This window comes from Aulonocara stuartgranti (genome assembly GCF_965226115.1).
Source record: "Aulonocara stuartgranti genome assembly, chromosome: 7".
Taxonomy (NCBI): domain Eukaryota; kingdom Metazoa; phylum Chordata; class Actinopteri; order Cichliformes; family Cichlidae; genus Aulonocara; species Aulonocara stuartgranti.
In genome coordinates this window covers 22,649,240-22,672,380 of record NC_138945.1, presented here as the reverse complement: position 1 = coordinate 22,672,380, position 23,141 = coordinate 22,649,240, and the positions used below count along the sequence as shown (strand labels likewise).

The 23,141-nt window shown below is 39.4% G+C and overlaps 1 protein-coding gene across 1 annotated transcript in view; it reads left to right on the top strand.

The window, feature by feature from the left end:
• pappaa (pregnancy-associated plasma protein A, pappalysin 1a) overlaps positions 1 to 23,141 on the top strand; it is a 105,850-nt gene that overhangs the window by 71,590 nt on the left and 11,119 nt on the right. Inside the window, exons 15-21 of the mRNA XM_082542046.1 lie at positions 6,745 to 6,928; positions 9,329 to 9,530; positions 9,646 to 9,850; positions 10,550 to 10,697; positions 10,890 to 11,005; positions 14,458 to 14,529; positions 16,462 to 16,560. Coding sequence (XP_082398172.1) covers positions 6,745 to 6,928; positions 9,329 to 9,530; positions 9,646 to 9,850; positions 10,550 to 10,697; positions 10,890 to 11,005; positions 14,458 to 14,529; positions 16,462 to 16,560 — 1,026 coding nt within the window. The remainder of the gene's footprint in view (positions 1 to 6,744; positions 6,929 to 9,328; positions 9,531 to 9,645; positions 9,851 to 10,549; positions 10,698 to 10,889; positions 11,006 to 14,457; positions 14,530 to 16,461; positions 16,561 to 23,141) is intronic.

Sequence of the window (23,141 nt, the reverse complement as noted above, 5' to 3'; positions counted from 1 at the left end):
GTTGTGTGCAAGCTGTCCTAACTGGACTGGTTCTAGTACCACAAAGTAGTTTACTCATGTATGCACAGAAACAATGTGTGTGTATGTAAAAAAATCCATTAAAAGCTACTGACATACACATTTTATGTACAAAACCTTGGAGTTGATTTTTCTTTGCAGATTTATAATTGCATTATATTTTGATTGACAATGCACAATCTGTCTATTCACCAATGTCAGTTCGTTTAGTGATAATTTATGCTTTTAAGAAAAGGAGAGGCAAAAAGTATGCAGTAAGTAAGCTGTTATGGAAGCAGAAAGGACAGAAGAGGGAGTAGGAAGAGTTTTATGCCAAATATTTTCTTGTGTAGTACTTTGAGTGTTTGCCACAAATGATGATTGACAGTTCAAAGATATTACAAGGACTTGTTATTTATGAATAACTTTTGTATCCATTCAGCCAGATGAAAGGCATGTGCTCAGTTTTGTAGATGTGAGCACATTTTATAGTGGTATAAAGTAAAAGCAAAATTGTGGCAGATGGTTTCTAGTTTGGTAGCCTCAGGACCAGCTGACTGCTTTTTTACTGATATGGTCCTTCTAGTTCCTTTGAGTGGTGACCTCTAACACATGCTGTGTTGGTTTTCAGTCAAGTGTTAATCGACAGGGATAAGAATTAGCACTTTCAAGTCTTAGGCCGTGGTTCACAGCGAGGAAAGGGTACCCACTCTGGGTTGGGGGAGGAGTTGCAGCCCCTAGGGGAAGGGGACAATGGAGTGTGAGATTAACATACGGATTGATGTGGCATTTGTTGGGATGATAAGAGCTGAGCTTGAAGCTGTGAAGCTGGTAAATCTATATTCTAACCCTCACCTTTGTCCACAAGCTAGGGACAGTAACTCAAAGAATGAGATCCAGGATACAAGGGATGGAAATTAGTTTTCTGTGTTTGGTCTTGGCCATAGGGTGAAGAGGGAGGGGCTCAGAGTAAAGCCTGGTGGAGGTGATTGAAGTGAGGGGAGTCTGAGCATTTTTGCTTAGCCCTGTGACTCTGACCCAGATGTGGATGGATAAATTGTCCATAATAGAAAGTATGTTGGATCTTTTAAAAGTAGTAGGCCAAGGTCTGATCTTTGTGGGACTCCACAGAGAATTTGAATTAATTTTTTCCCTCCTGGATTATCAGTCACTACAAGTCGGATGAGAATGTAGCCAAGAAAGGAGAATATGTGAATTTGTGAGATGGAAAACAGACATTCATGAACAGATGCAAAATTTACTATAAATACTTGAATATGAAAACATGAATATGAAAGAGAGACATATCCCTTTTTCTACTTTTCTTTGAAGAAAGATTCTACTTGAATTAGCCTTTGGGATCAATCAGTCTCAGATATGTTTTTTTTTTATTTTATTCCAATAACATGAAGATAGAGGTGATACAGTTCATGAGTTCTCAAAATAAACATTCTTGTTTTATTAGTATTTCCATTTTGATTGTTGTCAGCCCTGAGGACACTACCACTGCTGAGGTAACACTAAAGTTTCGATAAAAGTTATCAAAACTGTCCATGAGCATAGAAGTCACAAGTTCTGGCTGCAGACAGTCCTATTAAACATCTATTAAAACATCTTTTGAGCTCTGGGTATTTCACAAAGATTTTATACCACCCAGCACTTCCAAATGTTCTGGGTGGAACTGGAACCGGAAAGCTTTAATTCCAGGAGACATGTAAAATACTCTCAAAAAGTATTTGCCCCCTTCCTGATTTCTTATTAATTTACATATTTGTCACATATGAATGTTTTAGATCATCAAATAAATTTTAATATTAGAGTAAGACAATCTGAGTACTTACAAAATGCTGTTTTTAAATGATGATTTATTTTGTCGAGGGAAAATTCAAACCTACCTGGCCCTGAGTGAAAAAGTAATTTTCCCTATTGTTAAATCATGAATTAACTGTGAATAACACATCATGGCACAATCTAAAGAAGTCATTTCAGAGGCCATGTTGAGAGCCATTATTTACAAATGGAGAAAACTTGAAACAGTGGTGAATTTGCACAAGAGCAGTCCCAAACTTACTCCAAGAGTGGATCGATGATGGGTCAAAAATGGCATATATGGGAGAGTTCCAAGGACAAAACCTCTGAAAACCAAAAAGAACACCAAGGCTCTTCTCACATTTGCCAAAAATTGATTGGCTTACAGAAGATAGGCAGGGAAATAGTTGGGCCATTTGATGACAGAAACCAGTTTGTGAAAAATCGGAAGTGATGTAAAGAATAGTCTAACGGGCCGAATACCCAGGAATATAGGCAGATGAGTGAATAGAGATTGTCCTTATTGAACCACAAGCGTCTTTACTACTTTCTCGATCCATTTCAAAATCTATTGCAGCTTTGCAATACCTTGCAAAATAGTCTCACAGCAAATAAAATGCACTATTTACTTGAAGCATTACTGCAAATGATCAGTTTTGACATAACTCTAATTTGTTTTAACAGTGGAATGCAACTTTATGAAGGTGTTTGGACTGTATAACTTGCAATCAATCAGGAGTATAACTTTGACTCCAACGGCAACACAGCTGTAACCTAAACTGTACAACTGCTGGATATAATTGGTAAAATAAAGCAATTCACATTCAAAAGAAAGACTGGGCACATCGTGTCTTAAATGTAATAAACGAAATGTGCTTCGAGTCAAAGCGCTGGTAATAAAATGGTCTGGCCAGATTCATAGTGCTCATATGCTCTCATCTTTTTTTCAGCTGCACAGTCCTTGCAAAGACACGCACACCTCCACACTAAGGTTGAAAAGTCCAATGTGAAGCATAATCTTGTCTCATTTCATTAGCCGATTACATTCTTGGTTCACTGATGTCAAAGCGATTCTGGGAACACCAACTTCTTACATAATACTATCTTCAGAACAAATCTGTTTCCCTCACTTGCTTGATTTGTATATGTGTCTTTTATTCCTGTCTGTTTTTCAAATCTTTCTCTTCCTTTGAAGTGGTTAGGGAACACTGTGTGCTGGTACTGAAGAAGTCACATCTATTTTATATAGGCATTCCCTTTTACAGATATGACCATTCCCTGCCATGAAACAGCGTTTAGGTATCTGAATTAAAATAACCCCATCGCAAGTCACCATCTGATAAAAAAGATAATCTCAATGAAGTAAAGTATCTATTATCCTAAATTCATATACATATACAATGTTGTTGTGGACAACACGCTGGTGTGGTGGTTAGCACTGTTGTCACAGCAAGAAGGCCCTGGCTTCAAATCCAGGCGGGGCACTTTCAGCGTATTCTCTTTGTGGCTTCTCTCTGGGCTCTCTAATATCCTGTCATAGTATGTATGTTTTTGTACATGAGTTAGGTCAATGGGTAACCCTGAATTGTTCATAGGTGCAAATGCTTGTCTGTATCTCCCGGTTAGCCCTGTGACAGACTGGGGGCCTGTCCTCGTGTCACTTACCCTGTAACCTTTTCTTTTTGTAAATATTAATGGTAATAGCTAGGTGTGCCCCTTAGGTCAGTTGTACACACAAGAGATCTAACCCTCAACTAAATCTGTGTTCATCAAACAAACAAACATGTGCTTGCTATTGGCCCAACAAGGATGTGAGCATGTAAATCCCTTTATAGATTCTTAGGAAAACCTTGTAGATCAAAATGTTGCCTGTAAAATTAAAATCACCCTGCTTGTTGACATGTTACGCTGAAATGCTCCTCACACTTATAAAATATGGGGTCTATGGGTTTCTGACTAAAGTTACATTCTCAGTAGCACGCTGCTGTTGTGACCACACCGTTATCCAGAATCATTTGGGCAACCATTCGCTGATATTGCCAGTATGAATATTTCACAAATACAACCTTTGATTCTTAGAACAGGATTTTCACAAAAAAATGTTTTATAAGAGGTTTTCCGCGAGGACTGACACATAAATTATACTTAATTCTTAGTAATTCTACTATTTATCATTGCAGATCTATCTTCCAATTAATGTTCAACCATGCTATAATTTGCTTGTTTGCCATCTATAAGAAGACAAATCCCTAAGTTGAGGAAGGGGTTGTCTGTTGGTTCATTTGTCTGTAGGTCTGTCTGGCTTGAATTAGGAAGCATAGCCAAGGGTTATTAAAATCGCTACTGGAAGAGAAACAGGCAGCTGTAAATTTTTTAAAGGAAGGAAAATTCCCACACATTTACACACATAGTAGCACACACAAACCTACATATATACTCACTTTAGAAAGTGCTCTTCCCTTTTTGCACACCTAGCTGTCTTGTAGATTTTTATTATGAATCTATTTACAAATGCTCCTCACACTTATAAAAGATCAAAAGAATTAAGAGGAAAGTATTTGACTCGTTGTTCTGAAGCAACAGGTCTGTGCTTTAGGTCATTGTTATGCTGGGAGGTTTAGGACCCCCTTCGCCCCATGTCATATCCACCTGGGGTGAAACCCTTTTCAAGAATCTCTCTCTACTTTATCAATCACTCTTTCACCAGTGCCCCTGTCATAACAGGAAGTTTCCACCGCTTTGACCAAAAACATCACATTTATGGAATATCTTCATCTTGCTCTGAGGCCTTTTCATACCAGACTCTAAGTGGGCCCTTATGTGTGTTTTACTCAACTCTCTCTGGCCACTTTACAGAAAAAAATAAATAAAAAGACCTGATAGATGGAGTCATCCTGAGATGGTCATCCCTCTGTCAGATTTTTCCCCATCTTTGCACAGCATTTTTGAAACGCTGTTTTAGTGATAGATGGGTTCTCTATCACCTCCCTCACCAAAGCACAAACACATCTAGGTAAACGTGTGTGTTTATGTGTATTTGTATGTGTAGGGTGTAGTATTGACCACACTTGTGAAGTGCATATTAGCTCGTACCTTATCCCACACATGCACAATTTTGCAAGTGTACTTAAGATTTTCACATATTTTAAAAGATGTTTCAATGTTGCTTCTATGGTCCACATTGCTTCTCCACAGCTTCACATCTCAACTGACTCATTCAACTCTTCACCCAGTTGTTTTCCAGAAGGCGCTCACATGCAATGCATATGTTACCTTGTTGGACATCCAAATATGAAAGGAGCTTATTTATTTTGAGGGAACCCGATACTGTTACGCAGTATCATGTAACGGGATTGAGATGAAAGACAGATATACACGGAAACAGAGAGAAGATTATGAAACAATACATTTGTATTGCCAGCTGAGTCCAGTTTGTGTTGAAGTTTGGCCTCGCTTTAAAAAGATGTGTGTAATTAAAGTCAACCAGTGTAATTGATGGGTTACCCACACAGGTTTCTCTTCTGGTTCTGAGAATAAAAAGTCAAAAAGATTGAGCTCTAACAGCTTTGTTGTGAGCTTTCTTGGCACGACTATCGATTTAAACATTCCTGTTGGATTACATGGTTCTACTTAATGGAAGAGGATAAAAAAAAATTGAGGGTTAACCCATTCAGATAAATTTCGTCTCATCTCTGAAAACCTCACACTACAAGCCAAATAACTGGAGCAATGAGACCTATTTTTGATAGAGAATAAACCTAACACGAGGAAACTTTTCTAGTTAAAAAAAAACAGTTAGAAAGGATTTTGAACTATTCTGATTGCCCTGTCAGTTCTCAGGAGTTCAAGAAAATATTGTTTTCTAATGCTATATTCTCTAGACAATATTCTTCCCTTGAACAGAATGGTTTCACATAGCCATGTGTAGAGTGTGTCCACACACACACACACACACAATAAATGCAAAACGTCTGGCAATTGAGAAGTAATTTACCTTAATGATAATCCCTTATACTGGAACCTTTATCTTGCTGGCGATTTAAGCATGCCTCTGTATGAAATAGTGGAGCTATGCTGCCACTGCTGGGTTTGCTCTTGTTTGAGTCTGTTTCTTGTGGATTTTGCATGTTCTCCCCATGTGTGGATTTCCTCTTGGTTCCTACCACATTCCAACAACATGTAAAGGCCCAGGCACACAGGATACCCTCTGTAGTCTTTCAAAAGCTGGAGAGGCTGCCTTGATTTTCAGAAGGGAGCAACGGAAAGCCACTTGTTCCTATTTGTTTATGAAATTACAAACTCAGTAAATATGAAGTAACCTTTCTACTTTTTCCCCCCTTTGATTTTGTACTATTTCCAGCATATTGTTTATCTCTTACCTAAATATAATAACGACTTTCTTATGTTTTGTGACTACACATAAATTCAGAAAGAGGATGAATAATGGATGTAGACTAAACCCACAGGGGTTTGCCTTCTATTTGTAGAAGACTTTATGTGCGTGCGTGTGTCTGTGTGTGTTTCTCAGCTGTCACACTTCCACTGAAGTCAATCTGTTTAGGGTTAGGGCTGATTGTGCAGTTGCTGGATATCAGTTGTCTGAAGTACATGACTTGACCTTACAAATGCTATCAGCAGTTACTTGAGCTGCTGAGTGGCCTGTGAGGCTTACTGACATACAGTAAGCTAAGCCCGATCAGGCTTTGTTAGGTTACACGCTGATTAGGAACTTGTTGAGATGATTGCAGAATTGCTGTAGTCATTTTTTTGTGAGGTAAACATTTATAGGACAAGTGCACTACATCAGTCTGTCGCATCAATATGCAAATTAAAGCTTGCATCAATGAATATTATTATATATCTATGTAGACTATGTTGTAAAACTTATATTTCTTTATTTGTTATTTACTTTGTGTTATATCATGTCTTGTTTTCCAGTCAGAGACTTCAGTAACAATAACTTGTGCAAATGGGAAGTGGAACAAACAGGTATCATGCGAGCCTGTGGACTGTGGTTTACCAGACAAGTATCATGTTCATCCTGCCATTTTCAACTTTCCAGAGGGCACTACCTATGGCAAAAAGAGCACATTTCAGTGTCGAGAACCTGCCCAGCTAATGGGTGAGTTGCCTAGAGGAGCACTGACATATCCATGTTCAGATTCATATTTACAGGGTACCCTTCAGAGATCTTTTCCAATAAATATATACACCCGCTGGTCACTTTATTAGTTACACTTGTTGTGTTTGCTAATGCTATTATCTAATCAGTGACTTTGAACATGGTTTGCAGAGAATGGACCAAAAAAGAGAAAATATCCAGATAGCAGCTGTTCTCCTGGCACAAAAGCAATGGTGCCAGAGGTCAGAAACAAAAAAGAATGGCTAGGCTGGTTTTAGCTGATAGAAAAGCAACAGTAACCATGAAGCAAATGGGCTACAGCAGCAGAAGACTACACCAAGTGTCACTTCTGTCAGCTAAGAACGGGAAACTGAGGCTATGATTCACATGGGCTGAACAAAATTAGACAATAAAACACTGAAGAAACATTCCCTGCTCTAATGAGTCAGGATTTCTGATGTGATACTCAGATGGTAGGTTCAGAATCTGGTGTAAACCAGATAAAAGCATGGATCCATCCTGTCTTGTATCAGTTGTGTAATGGTGTGAGGCTATTTTCTTGTCACACTTTGGGAGCCTTAGTACCAACCAAAGCCTACCTGAGTATTGTTGTTGATAATCTCCATCCCTTTATCATGACGGTGTAATCATCTTCTGTCAGCTGCTTCCAGTATTTGACATTGCCTTTTGAAAATTAGCACCGTATCACAAAATGATCTCAAACTGGTTTCTAGAAGATGACAATGAGAATAATCTCTGAAGAATTTTTCTGGCACTTTGTTGAATCTATCCCATGAAGAATTAAAGCAGTTCTGAAGGTCAAGGGTGGTCCAACCAGATGCCCCACACATGGATCCCGAATGCCTAGATCTATACAGAATCAAAAGGAACCTAAGAGCCTTTATCATGAACTAAATGTGGATTTGGCCAACTTCAAGCCAATAGCATCAAGTGCAGCATCTACCAAGGAGATCCTTTGTCCCCAATGGTCATTGACAAGACTGGCTACAGATACTGACTATGGAATGGAGCAATCATCAGCCACCTCCTCTACATGGATGACATCAAGCTGTACGCTAGGACTGAATGAGACATTGTTCACTGATCCACACCACCAAGATCTACAGCAACATCATTGGAATGTCATTTGGACTAGATAAATGTAGTCGGATGTTAACAAAGAGAGGAAAAGTAGTCAGAACTGAGGGAATTGCACTACCAGAAGGGAACATTGCAGACATTAAGGACGGCTACAAGTACCTGGGAATTCCACAGGCAAATGACAACCACAAATGAGAAATGGAAACTCCAACCACCAAATACCTGCAAAAGGTCAGGCAAATCCTGAGAAGTCAGTTGAACTGGAAGAACAAGATCCGTTTTATCAACAGCTACACCCTGCAGGTTATCAGGTTCTCTGCTGGGATAATAAGCTGACCAAAGGAGGAGCTAGAGGCCACTGACATCAAGACAAGGAAGCTCCTCATCATGCATGGAGGGTTTCACCCCAAATCCAGCACCCCAAGACGTAACACTAAATGTAAGGAAGATTTGGGGAGTGTCAGAATCACTGTCCAGGATGTGACAACAAACATCCATGAGTACATAGGAAGATGGCCACAACCAAGGATGATGGCCAGAGCTAGCAAAAGAGCCCTGCATGGTGACATCCAGAAGTCCTACCAGTGGCTGGACAAAGCTGGACTGAAAGATAGCGCAGAGGCACTAATCATGGCAGCACAGGAACAAGTTCTGAGCACAAGATCCACAGAGGCTGGGGTCTAGACAGACAGACAAACTGGTGATAGATAATCACACGGACATAGTAGTGGTGGACGAGCAGAGGAAGACAGCGGTAGAGATAGATGAATGATGAAGAAAGTAACAAGTAACCAAGTAACAGAACTATAAGGAAGAAGGAACATGAGAAGCTGGAGAAGTTTCAAGGGAAAAGAACTCAAGAAGATATGGAGTGGGGAGGTAACAGTGGTCCCAGTGGTAATCGGAGCACTTGGTGCTGTGGCCCCCAAGCTAGGCAAGTGGCTCCAGCAGATCCCAAAAACAATATTCGAGATGCGCAGTCCTAGAAACAGCAGAGATACTGTGCAGGACCCTCAAGCTCCCAGGACTCTGGTAGAGCACCCGAGCTTGCAGGATAGAGCGCCCACAGGGGCAAGAGGGGATGTTCTTGCTAATAATTTTAGAGGTTTCTTCCCACTGATTGCCAAGGAACACAGAAAAGACCCTTAAACTAAGACCACCTTTTTTCAAACAACCTCAAATTTGGCTTTGCACTACAACTCATAGTTTTGAAGCCGACTGCATCTGATCTGACCTAGTTTTACTGATTCACTGACCTGTATGCTTTTCCATTTATCCTTTCCTTTTTCGTTTCTCTAGGTACAAACAACACGCTTACCTGCCTCGAGGATGGTCTATGGTCCTTCCCAGAGGCTCTATGTGAGCTTCGTTGCCCAGCCCCTCCTCTTGTACCCAATGCTGTGCTGCAGACAAAACGTTGCCAGCAGTCAGACTTAAAAGTTGGCACACTCTGCAAGTACAAGTGCAGGCCAGGCTACCATGTTACCAATAAACCCAAGCGGTAAAGAAATAAACTGAAATTTTTTTTGTTCATTTTTTGCTACTTTGAAACTTTGTTCCCACATGAAATTAGGGTCTGCACGTGATTCAATTAATCATCTCTCTTTTCCTTTTAGGCGTGCATTCAAACGCCAGTGCACAGAAGACGGCACCTGGCTCGAGGGATCTTGCGAGCCCGTGACTTGTGATCCTCCACCTCCGATCTTCCATGGCTCCTATAACTGTACCAATGGGTTTCGTTTTGACAGTACCTGCACCCTAAACTGCTCTGACCCTGCTGGTAATACTGCTATCGCCGGCACAGGACGCTCTGCCCATACGGTGAGGCTGCTGCACCCTACTTGCAAGCAGGTCTGTCCATCTCTTTCCTCTCTGTCTATTCTTGCTTTGCCAGTGTCCTTGTCTTCTCTTTTTTTTCTCTTCTTTGCACCCTCACAGTTCTTTTTTGTTTTGTTTGTTCAGCATAACTTAGTAATAAATAATATAATCACAGATAAATATAGTGCATTTAAAACAATTTGTACCACCAGGCTGATTCTCCAGGATTACTGGTAATGTTGTTTGTTTGGAAATCACTACAGACAAATTGTTATTAATATACTCTTGTGTAATATCATACATAATTACTAATGACCAATGATAATGTACTAAATTAACGAATTAATGACTGAAAAATAAGATACAGCCTTTATCCTGGCTGTTTTTTTCTGATACGTCTTTCTCTGCCCTGCCTGCTTTTCTCCCTGTCTCCCTTAGCCCTACTCAATTTGACGCCATGCTAATTAGATTGCTATTGATTTCCAGAACAGCCCTGCTGCCACAGACTTTTGAAATGTATACACCTTTTAATCTGTTCTGCCTCTTCGACGTTGTGGGTTGGATGCCTACTAAAAATTGGATTGTATTTCCCTGTACAGTGGCATGGCATCTCAGTGTCCTTGGCCTAGTAGTGTTTGTGCACCTGTGTGTATGTCTGTATGTGTATAATTATTTGTCTGTCAATATATGTGTTATTTTCAGGGCAAAGGGTCCAATGAGATCCGCTGTCGAAAAGATGGAAATTGGACAGGGTCGTTCCGCCTGTGCCCACACAGCCAAGGCCAGTGTTCTTTACCTCAAAACCTCCATTATAGCCTGCAATACTCATGCAAACGAGGACACGGCATAGGTCTGTATGCACAAATCTACTGTTACTTAATGCTTTTTTTATACTAGGTTCATCTTTCACACATTGCCAAACCATTGTGACATAGTCTCACAATGGTTTGGCAATGACGAGGAAAATAAATCTCGGCATTCGTGGTGTTGATCTTTCATTAGTGTAATTCTCTCTGTCACTTTGTCACACAAACAAACACAGGTGAGGAGTGTGAGCTGACATGTAGAGAGGGGAACAACGATGTTGTGATCCTCCCTCACAATATGACCGTAGGAAAAGTAATGAAGGAGCACTGGAGAAATCCACCTAAGTTGAAGGTAAGTTTGCATGTGTTTGTGTGCGCCTCACAGCTCTGAGAGACGCACTTCACGAAGTTCTGTGAAGCACAGCTCTTCTCCTTGGAATTTCACATATAGTTCCTTGATCCTGACTCCATCGCTTGCAATGCAAAATGCCAACCCAATGCCATACAAATATTTGGATTAGAGGCATAGCAACCTTTTAAAATTTATTCTTGACAACAAGTATGAAAACCTCCTGCTGCCCACTTTCCTTTCAGTCTTCAAGATGATATAGTAGTAGATATAGTGGAGAGATAATGAGGTACAAGAACTTTATTCCCAAGGTGTAAAGATTTTTTTCTAAATTCCAGTGTATTTGTCTTGCTGAAGAATTGTTGTGAGGAACTTGTTTTCACCCTCACTGCCACTGTGACCAACCTTATTCATTCAGGTTAATCACTGTTAAAGAACACTGAAGCTCACTGGTAATTGGCCTAATTTAGATATACCTTACAGGTACTTAAATAATAAAGTGTTCTTTTTTTGGCAGATAGCAAAACACAGAGGTAGGAGGCTGTGGTGGAGAAGGTCACATAGCACAGGACCGTACATTTTGTCTCTTTTGGGGCTCTCCGACACAACCATGGTGTCATTTGAGATATTCATGAAGATTATGGTTGAGGTCAGCAGCTGTGTAGAGGTACAGCTGGACTGTGTGTGTTGTCTAAATTCTAATTTTACTCTCAAAATGTATCAATGCCACAAAGGTTGAATCTGCCCTAAGTACTTTTGTCAGCTTAATGCCCTTTTAGCTGTAGAACAAGAGACAGGTCTTACTAAATAGCATCGAGTTTTGAAACTAGAGAAGTCGCGCCTGACCAAAAGAGTACATTTTATTTTTCTCTTTTTTTTCTCCGACAACACCTTTTGTTTCTGTTTCAGAGTCACACTGAATCAGCAGTTGGTGGTGGATGCCGGGGGAGGGGTGGGTTAGGCCATGTGGACACGAAATGATCTGCTTTTATGGATTTGTGTAATTGATATGATTTGTGCTCAGGGGTCATTTCAAACCTGAGGTTATGCTGTTGGGTCCATCTGATAGTGTAAGAGAAGTCAGAGAAGTGATGTTGGTAGGATGACTGTTAAAGAGTAGGAAAGTGTGTTGAGGATAAGCGGTTAGAAGAGGTAAAGCTTTCAAGGTAATGACCACAAGTCTAAGCAAGTGTAATGTTTTGTTTTGTCCCTCCTTCTGCCAGCTCATCCTGTGTTGATATATCATAATTAATGCGAGCACACAGTCTCATCCCGAACATATACACGCAGTCATAAGCAACTACCGTAGCATCTAAAAGGGCTAACAGAAATTTGCCTTATGGCACAGGAGTGGCCAGGGGTGATCATAAATGATAAGAAATCAGTTTATATTCCTCCTAATGACTAATGGTCCTAGTCTGGCCACCCTATAAAAATGGTCTGCCACTCATGTGGCAAGATGTTCCCAATGGTAGCATGTTAGATTTGCGATCACATAATTGTCATAGTGCTATTACTGACATTAATGGTGAACCTTGTTCCTACTCAGTTAATTCTAGTATCAAAAAAAAGATGAAAAATAAAACTGAATGACCACCCAAGAGATAAGGATGCAAAAACACAGAAATACAAGATAAAAAGGGTATTAACAAAACAGAACAGAAGGATACTGCAGTAGTGGGAAGTGAAAAATAATAATAGTCATGGTGAAGGCTAACAGTTGTAATAACACCAGGAATGCTGTAAGTAGGAATTGGCAAACTATCCCTAGAGGGTGGAATTCTTCATGCACCATCTACAAGAGAATTAATGTCCCCACTTTCTAGTTCTACTTTGCTGAGCTGGAAATCAGCGTTGCCCACCTTAGTAAGTGATGTTGATTTATTGCCTTTAAACTAGTTGTATTTTGGTTCTTAGTGTGACCCACTTAGAATTCTCTCCTCCTTCTTTATCTCCACCTTCCCTCTTTCTTTTCCCTGTCTCTCTATCTATGACTACTCTGTGCCCTCAGCACCCTCCTCCCCCTTTATCAGCAAAATTACCCTGTCGGGCTTACTGCAGAATTAGTCATTTTCTATATGACATGACCTCTTCTGTGGTGGTGCTGAGATAGGGATCTATTTTTATGTGGTATCAGTCCCCTGGGGAGGCTTCAGAGGGTGAGGATCCCATACGTAGTGAGGGGTGAGGCCAGGCTACAATCATGGATTATCATGATTTACGACATTGCAGTGAGAGGAAAGAGAGAGAGAATGAGAGAGAAGGGGAGAGTTTCTAGATGACATCATCACTGTAGAGCACAAGAAGGAAAGAAAGAAAAAGTACAGCATTTGCAAAAAGTTTCACCTGAAATATAAAATAATGTTCTCAGTATTCCACCGTATATACTGACCATTAGAGCCCTTCCCTGTAGACGCACAGGCATACACACACACAGCAGGCATGTCTGGACTCAGCTATGCAGTACTATATCACAGTAGTAGAAGCATCACTCTCACAGCTCTCAGTTGCCCTCAGATGCTATGTTGTTGATTCTCTCCACCTTGAAGCCTGTATCTTTCTTTTTGCATTGATTTGCTGACACGACTGTAATGAAAAATACCTTAGTTTGCAGCAACAAAAGAAAAGAATGTCAACTTTGTGAGATATTGGGGCACAATGGATCTGAAAAATGGACCAGCTGAGGTCAGCGGGGTTTTGCTGCAAATGGTGCTTTTGGTCATGGCCAGTACTATATAAGCTCGATTTACATATCCTATAAGCAAAGCATCTGTTTGCCTGTTCACGTACAAATTCCCAACATGGGACACAGACTTTATGAGGTCACAGTCGTGAAATTAAAAATGCCCTTTCATCGTCATGTAACTATTTACACCCTTTACACCCTTATATTCTTGTACAGTGTATGCTTAGAAGGGTGCATTAGCACATATAGCTGTACATTCAGTGTACACATTGCTGTCCACCTGCCCTGAGCACAAATGTGTTCTGCTGCATTTCGAAGAGAAACACAGCAGGAGAACAGAATGGGATTCCACACATTCTGCAAAGATATTAGATAACCTGGTCCTCTTACCTCTGTGCTTCTGTCTTTCTCATGCTTCCAGTTCCTTATCCTCCTGGGGGTATGACTAAGTTATAAAAAACATTTTTTTTTAAGTTATGTCTTTTAAAAATCAATTTACTCGGTTTCAGTGTAAAGCAAAGGAGGCTTCACAAAAAAGCTTCTATGAGTAGCACATGAGCTCTTTTGATAACGTCTATGTTTCCCTGTCTTAGGGGTGTGTCCGTGCACAGCTTAAATGTGCCCATTGAGTTTAGTACGGTTAGGGATTATGTGGCCTGAAATCTGGGGAAAAAGGACAAACTCCTGGCAGGAAATAAATTGTACAGAGCAACTTTTCAAGCGTCAGTGTTTCTTTGTTTCAACCCACAAATGTTGATTTATCTTACAGAGTATTATCTGTACAATGGGGCTGAAATGGTATCCACACCCAGAATTCCTCCACTGCATCAAAGGATGTGAGGTAAGGCATACAAAAATTTAATTTTCATACCTACTTTCTTGACTCAAACACAGGATATATGGTGTGTAAAGCTTTCGGTACTACCTTCTGTATTTAGTCCACCCTGAATGCTTATTAAGAATTAAGAGGGTACGTAGCAATCAGGTGCTGCTGATCAAATGCACTTGATTAATTGCTCATCAACAAGTGAGACTGGAACTTTCAGATGTGTGCTAACACAATGCTGCAATCTACTTATAACTGGACATCCGAGCAGATTCATCCCAAGGTCAGAATGTTAAAATTCATAACAGTAGAATTAGAAAAAAGCCTGAACAAGTGTGGCTTGTTTGGAAGGGTTCCTGGGCAAATATGGAACAGCTTAGGGGTGGTGATTTGGGCTTGTTTTATAGACACAGGACCTGGACAGTCACTAAGTTGACCGTAAACTTCTCTCCATAGCAAAGGATTCTAGATTCAAATGTGAGGCCTGTGAAACACCAAAACCTTTCCCAAGACTGGGTCATTCAACAGGACAATGATCCCAAGAATAGTAGCAAATCTACCACAGAATGGCTGAAAAAAGTAAATAATCAAGGTGTTGATTATATCTGCAAATGTTGATTAACTAACATAGTTCTGTAAAGAAGAGTGGGCCACATTTCCTCCAAGTCTAAAAAAGTCTGATAAAATCATATTATCATATTACTTGAAATTATTATTTCAAGTAATAATGGTAAAGGTGATAAAGGTGGATATATCCATCCATCCATTCGCTTCCGCTTATCCTTTTCAGGGTCGCGGGGGGCGCTGGAGCCTATCCCAGCTGTCATAGGGCGAAAGGCGGGGTACACCCTGGACAGGTCGCCAGTCTGTCGCAGGGCTAACACATAGGGACAGACAACCATTCACACTCACATTCACTCGCACATTCACACCTAGTGGCAATTTGGATTAATCAATTAACCTATCCCCACAAGCTGCATGTCTTTGGACGGTGGGAGGAAGCCGGAGTACCCGAAGAGAACCCACGCAAACACGGGGAGAACATGCAAACTCCACACAGAAAGACCCCGGCCTGATGGTGGAATTGAACTCAGGACCTTCTTGCTGTGCGGCAACAGTGCTAACCACCGTGCCACCGTGCTGCCCATATATATGCTACTAAATCATGTGGTATGGTTAGAGTTTCACAGAACTGGAAAGAGTCCTGTGAAAACTTTCTTTTTTACATCAGTGTAGATGAGTTATAAGTAAAATCCTCAGACAATAGTTGAAGAAAGAAAACCAAGCAAGTCCATAATGAGCTTTCTTCCTTCTGGGACATATTGCTGTTATTAACAACTCTGCACAGGGACAGAAAACATTAGGCACTCACAAGTCATTTAAACATGTTGCTGATACACAGGTGTCTCTTATCAGACTTATATATAAGGTCCATTGAAGAGCTATTAACTAGCTATAATCTGGTGTAATGCCTCCTGAAATAATTTACACACATGACTGTGTCATTATGCTATGTTTTTCCCTCCATTAATGGGGCATTCACAAGTGAATGCAACATCTGAAGGAATTCCACCTTACTTCATGGAAGAATGATATCATCCACTCATTTTGGCCAATTGGATAACCTGATTGGTAACCCAAGCTGAGAGGGTGGGGCCAACCCAATAAATCAAATTACTGGAGCATTTTGTGCAGTGAATAGTTTATGGTGTCCTCAGTTTGATTTACGGGTCTGGGCGACTAAGGGCTTAAAGAGTCAGATTGAAGAATGAGGAAAATGTAATGTATCAGATTTATCAGCAAATTTATCCAGAGGCTTCTAAAAGCCCCAAAATGCTCAAGAGAAAACAGCAAAAGACTCTGAGAGTTGTGGCAGCAATTAACAAGGCAGGATGTTCTTAGCTCAGTGTCTGTGCCTAATTGCTTGGCTCTTTCTCTTTGATATAGCCATTCATGGGAGACAACTACTGTGACTCAGTAAACAACAGAGCCTTCTGTAACTACGATGGAGGAGACTGCTGCCAATCGACTGTCAAGACTAAAAAGGTTAGTGGCATTTATTTACCTGGAAATTAGACCCACCCCCCCCCCCCCCCCACCCCCCCTCTCAAAAAAAGTACTTATCCCACCTCCTGCATATGTTTTTATCATCTTACTCTACTGCTATGCATTCGGTGGAGGTTGCATGATATCTTTAATAAGCTTTGATACTTGTGAAAATCCTATTTTCAGTGTACTGTAATGAATCACAGTGCTCTGCTGAAAGGTATAGTATTTCAACCTTTGGACGATCTCTAAACAATTTCTTCCTTCCATTGTCTTGTGTGCACTGGTAGACAGATTACAGACCCTGAATTCAAGAGAGTGGGAGGTTTTAGACTTCATCAATAGTGCTCGCAAAATACCACTTGCTGCGGTATTTTGTTACTTAATCTGTTATTTTGTATAGTGTGTTCACACAATTATGTGAAATTTGGGTAGTAATTTTACTTTATTTTTAGTATTTTTAGACTATTTTAAGTAAAGGCTGTAGTTATTTGATGAGTACATCTTACTTACTTTACTACCTCATTCTAATAATAAAAGAGAACTGTCATTTTATCTATGCATTCGTTTAATCTTTCAAGAATTTTGTTTTCTATTTTTAAAATTCAGCATTGCATTTTTAAAAAATGATGATTTCTGTGGTATTAACTCCCTAAATTCTGAGTGGTACTTTGCCTGTCTCATCCCTGCCAGCTATTGGCAAGAATTATAGATGGATGTGTAGTTTAGCTTCTGGGCTGCAGCATCTGCTTTCCTGGCCTGGCCTGTTTCTCTGAATCTGGTGAAAGACTTTGGTTGTACTCCCGTCATATCCATCTGTATGTCTGGCTAGATTTATATTGAAATTGATGTCTATCACTGGATATGTCACTGTGTCTTAGTGGACAGCTTTGTCGTATCCCAATTTCATGTTTTTGGGATACATATATAAATATTTAGTAAGGTTGTTAGTTAGCAACTTCATCTTTAGCATCTATCTATTAAATCACTATGAATCTATCTTAAAATACAAATTCTTTAATTTTCTTCTTCTATTTATGTGCTATTGGCTTCTATCAGAATGCGATTCAAAATTTGAGTCTTTGAGTTCTTTCTTTTATAAGTTAACTATCAAATCTAAGCCATTGTATTCCAAATGCAGCAGAGAGTTGATGAATTGTTATCAAATTGCAAAATCTTCTGACCCTTTGGGCAGAACTTGCATAACGCACTTTTGTTGATGGATCCTATCAGGAGAACAGGCCTTATTTTTTGAGAGTTAGAAGTTATACATCAAAGGGTAGCATGGTCTAATGTTATGTTTGGATGGAGCAACACATCTACAGTTTAAAACTGAAATGCTTTTGAAGGTTTTGACATCTGTGTCTATGTTCCAGAAATTGTTTAGACTAGCTGAACGCTAAAGAAATCTTGAAGCACAATCAAAAAGCAGTGTCCTCCACAAAGGCTTATACTCTATACTCTAAATTTAAGAAATTAAATTTGTATCAAAATTTAATGGGTCCTTCTGTTGCTCATATACCGCATGCACCAAATTTGATTACATTTCACTAGGTTTCAGGGTAACCTTGCTTTCAACTACACATACACACAAATTACATGGGCCAGTGCCCTGCCAAAACAAATATCTATGCCCCATCTCAAAACTTCAAAGAAAGCGATCCCCATCTGCACTAGTTTTAGCATTTTTTTCTTTGCCCATACTCTACTTCTTCACCAAGAAATCAATTTGGAAGTTTATGCATGGTCTTGTCAACAAGAAGACAGACAAACCTACAAAACTCAGTAACATCAGAAATACATTTTTGCATTTTGCATTCATTGAAAAATGCTTTTCAAACCATGTGCACAAAGAAGTAATCTCCTCATTTTATAACTGTCAACCACAGAGCCACGTACTGCACAACACAAGATCAACAGATTCAGAGAAACCTTTAACTATATTGACAGCGTACTCTATATTAAACTTGAGCAATAGTTTTAAAGAAAAAGTCTCAGTATATATCAATATAAGAAGACGCATGCGAGAGAGATATACTTTTTAACACACAGTCCCTGAGGTTTACAGGTTTTAAAAGAAAATTGAACAAAGAAACATTAGGCAAAGAGAAACATTTTGTGAAACCACCCTCGTAGTCAGTAACAGCTGATAAAGATCTGCCGATACTTTATTTCTTCCTTGGTGACGCTCTCCAGGCCATTCACCACAGCAACCTTCAGCTGCTCTTTGTTGCCGGGTCACTCTGCCTGTAGTCTTGTTTTAAATCACTATGAATGAATTTTTAATGGGATTTATGGCTGACTTGGTCAGTTAAGGAAATTCTTGATTGTTTTTGGTTGCTTTTGGCTGTTTGTTACAGACCTGAATGATGAAATATCATACATTTATATATATTTGTCTCAGTTTGAACACACAAATATTATTGTAACATCTTGCAACAAAAAAAGTGGAATTGTGTCTCAAGTCCATTTAGTATGTGTGATTCTTAGTATTCAATAGTACAGCATGCAAGTTTACACACAGCTTGTAATCTACAGTTTGTTTATTATGACTTTTCTTCCCCTGCTGGGGCTCAGACCACCTGCTGCTGGTAATCATATATGGACACGCCTCTGCCCAGGCTGAGGGGAAAAGAGCATTTCTAACATTTCCCCAAATAACTTTGTTGCCTCCTAATACTTCAATATATTGGTAATAGATAGAATAGTAGTAATATGCTATTTATCAGCAAAAATGTCGAGCAAAGTATGGTTTTACTTTCCAGAACCTCAATTGTTGTAGAGGAATCTTGCAAGGCTTAATGCTATAGTATTTCTAAGCCAAAGAAACGGCATACTGAAAGTCAATAGTGTGATCCACAAAACTTGTACAAAACTATTACTGAAATAACTACACAAATTAAGCGTGAAACCATCCAGTGAATGCTATTATTACTAATAGTCATACTAGAAATAACAATGAGGTGAAGATAAGCTCCGTGATCTTCACCGCGATCTGCTATAATTCTTAATTTTCAAAGAAATTGGAAAGTTTTATCCGTTTTTCTTAATGACTCTAGGCTGTTCCCCTGGGTTTACACCTGAACAATGCTTGTCCAAATTCTATTTAAAGACATTATGCATGGACTGCAACTACAACTGGCTGGTGTTTTCCACTAGTGGGTCCCCTGCAAATTATTCAAGGCATTTAAAAAAAATTATTCTGAAATAACCAGTTGTAATTTGATTTATCAGATGCCAGGAGCAAGGGGCAAGGAAAGGTTACTGTGGGTGAGAAAGAAAAAGGAAACACTAAGGAATTAAGCTGATATGTGAAATTGATATAGGAACAAAGGAAAACCAGATGTTTGACATTAATCCCTTTTCTTGCGAGCACATTGCTTAATTGATGCTTTTTGCTCGCAAACACATGTTGCTTAATGTCTTGGCCAATATAAACATACCTTGTTTTCACGAAACTCAATTTAACCTGAATGCGAGTTTTAAATTATTACATTTTAACAGCCTTCCTGACAATCTTTATATGTTACTTTGATATCGCTGCCCATATTTCCTCTCTATTTATTGTTTTAGTACTTGCGTTAATAAGACATTTGGATTTAGTTGTTTATCTCATATTCTCACAATCATTCCTTTTTGATCAACTCAGACAAGTCAGTTACAGGGCGTTTTGCACCTGATGCTTATTTTCTACAATCCATGGCGATTAACCCAGGACAATATGTTATATATAATAAAAACAAATGTGTAACTCATTACAGATTCTGCTTCTCTGACCTGCTGATTAATGCTTTTCCCAGCTGACAAAGACAGACAGTTTTTATCTCTTCAGAGTGAAATCAATGTTCCCATTCAGACCTCAAATAAAGACATTGTTCCAGCTCGCTTACATGTGCCTAAACACGTATTTCATCAACAAAGGTTTTGTTTCTGTGACACTGTGATTTTTTTTTTCTTGTTGTTAGCTAGAAATTTTTTTTAAGTCATCCACAGTTGTCTTAATCAGAGACAATAGCATAATCCTTTTTTGTCTGTCTTTGATACAGTACATTTACTCTGCTATAATGAAATACAGTTCCACGCATTAAATTAAATGAAGTTATTTGTGAGGTGTAAATTGCATTTTTTTTATATTTAAGTACCTGTGCATTAAATTTACTGACTAGAGACAAAAATAACTTTTTGATTTTTTTTGCAATATCTCCGATGTCTCTTTGCAGTAGGCTCCTTGACCCAGCTGGTTGTATTCTGGTTATATCCTATGTAAAAGCAAGGTTACTGAGTGCACACGTTGGTTTGCCATTAAATAGTCCTCTTCCGACAACTATGTCGCTATTTATGGATGTAAGTGTTGATGTGAATTTCTGTTCAATGTGATTTTCTGTATATGTAGACAGCAACAGTTTCATCAGATGTATAACATGTAATTGCCAACGTTACCCCACTGCACTCTCCAGCTAACTGCTATTTTGTCTCTGTCCTGACAGCCACGTGGTTAATTTACACAGATAATGAATTATAAAAGTTGTAATGTAATTGCACTGTAATAAAATTTCATAAATAAAGCAAAACCAACAGATAAATTATTGTGAGAGAAGAAGAAGTGAAAGCTGTGTACTAAATAGAAATGCTGTCATGCAGTTAGCATTTTTTTAACATTAGCGTCAGCATTTAGGAAATATTTACTAGTTGTGGCTCTGGCAGTACAACTAGTACAAACTTTTTCTACATAGACAACAAAACCCAAACGCCAGTCAATGCCGTAACACAAAATAATTGTTCGTTAATGTTGTTTGTGTAAGCTAGCTAGCTTTTGCCATCACCTTCGACGCTGAAAATGAATCTTTCTTCCGCTGGCTTCTTAACGTAGCTAACATGGTGACCATTGAGGGTGAGAAGAGTAGTTTTTAAATACCTTTTTGTCTAGTATGAATAAACTGAGTAAAGGTGGTGCAGTGTAGAGAGCGTGAATGCACATAGGAGCCGTGATAGTAGCCTACAGAAGAATGAGAACCAGCAAAGGCCTTCTCAAAGACTAATGGAAAACTCCATAGGAGCCCAACGCCCCACCCCCATCTCTGCATTCCCTCATTCATTATCTCATTATCATGCAGTCTTCCCTTCACACATTCCCACTTTCAGTCACTTGGGTTGTCTTTTTTTTTCTCACTCTCGCTTAATCTAATTCACACACAAACAAAACGCACCTGAACAGACACAAACCATCAGTTACTGGTCATTCAGTAGGAATTTTACTCTTGCTTGTTATTGTTCCCAGTGTATGTCATTGAACTTACTGGTGCTTTATTTTCATAAAACCACAGACAGATCTTGTTTGCCTGATTACTTCTATTTACTTCTCTATTTTGGTAACAGAACAAAATGGTTTTCCAACATGCACTCATCATCGTATATCTTTTCTATGATTTGAGTCCGTCCAGCAAGTCTGTGGATAATAAATAGATAAATCAACAAGTATTCACCCTCACTTCTTTATTCTGCAACCAAAATCCAAAAAGGTCATGTAATGGTCAGTAGTTTATCATTTTTATGTCAGTTCAATGATGGAAGAGATACAACACAATTCATGAAAACATCTGTACACCCCAGTTAATGAAAGCCGCTTAAAGTGACTTCTTTACCGCTGTTGCACGATTGTTTATTATTATGCTCTCCGGCATCACAATCCATGCCTCTTAAAATGTAAACTGATTCAACAGTTCAATGTGAAAAATCTTAATGTTTGGAATGTAATACAATTTCCTCCAGACACAATCCGGAGCACTTTGTTTTCTTACCAAACAAAATCATATTAAAGGAATTATGTAATTTTCACTTAAGTTTTCCAGAGCTTTCTCTTTTTGCATGTTCGTTCAGAATTTATTCCCGATAAGAGCTGAATAACAGCTGGAAGGGGGAAAAAATAAGGGGAAAATGTACTGAAAAGCAACGGACCTCGTTTACTTTTCTTCCACTTCCCAGCAAATACTGCTATATCCCTTTGTTTTGGTAATGATTTGTGTATTAGGAGTTCTGGATGACTTGCTGTGTGTTGTTCAACCCCAGGAGCTTTGAAGGTGCAAGGACTGGCTGCACGTAAGGTCACCACAGGATCTCCCCTTAATAGTTGCAAGCTGTTGGCTGGATTTGGACAGGCAGAGAGGAGAGGAAGTAAGGGTTATGGAGTGTGCCTTTCTGAGGGTTCCCTGCACAAGACCCTTTTTAGCCCCCCCACCACCTATTTTGGAAGGAATTCCTTTCTTGGATATAGTTGGCCTCTCTTTGAGAACATTTTATGAATGTGCCTGTATGTTTTTCTGTCTGATTTGGGTCTCGGGTGGGCGCTGAGATCTTTCCCAGCCCCTCGCCGCTGTTTACCACTCTCAGTCTAGCACAAGTATGCTCAACATATGATTTGCTATGTGTCATGACTGATGCTTTTTGTTCAGGTGACAGTCTATCTACTAACCGCTATGGCTGCAATCCATCTTTTGAAACAAAAACAAATCCTGTCTCTATGTAAGTCACCTGGAAACACACAATCTTTAACACATGATCTTTTATGAAAAGTGGCTGTTGCT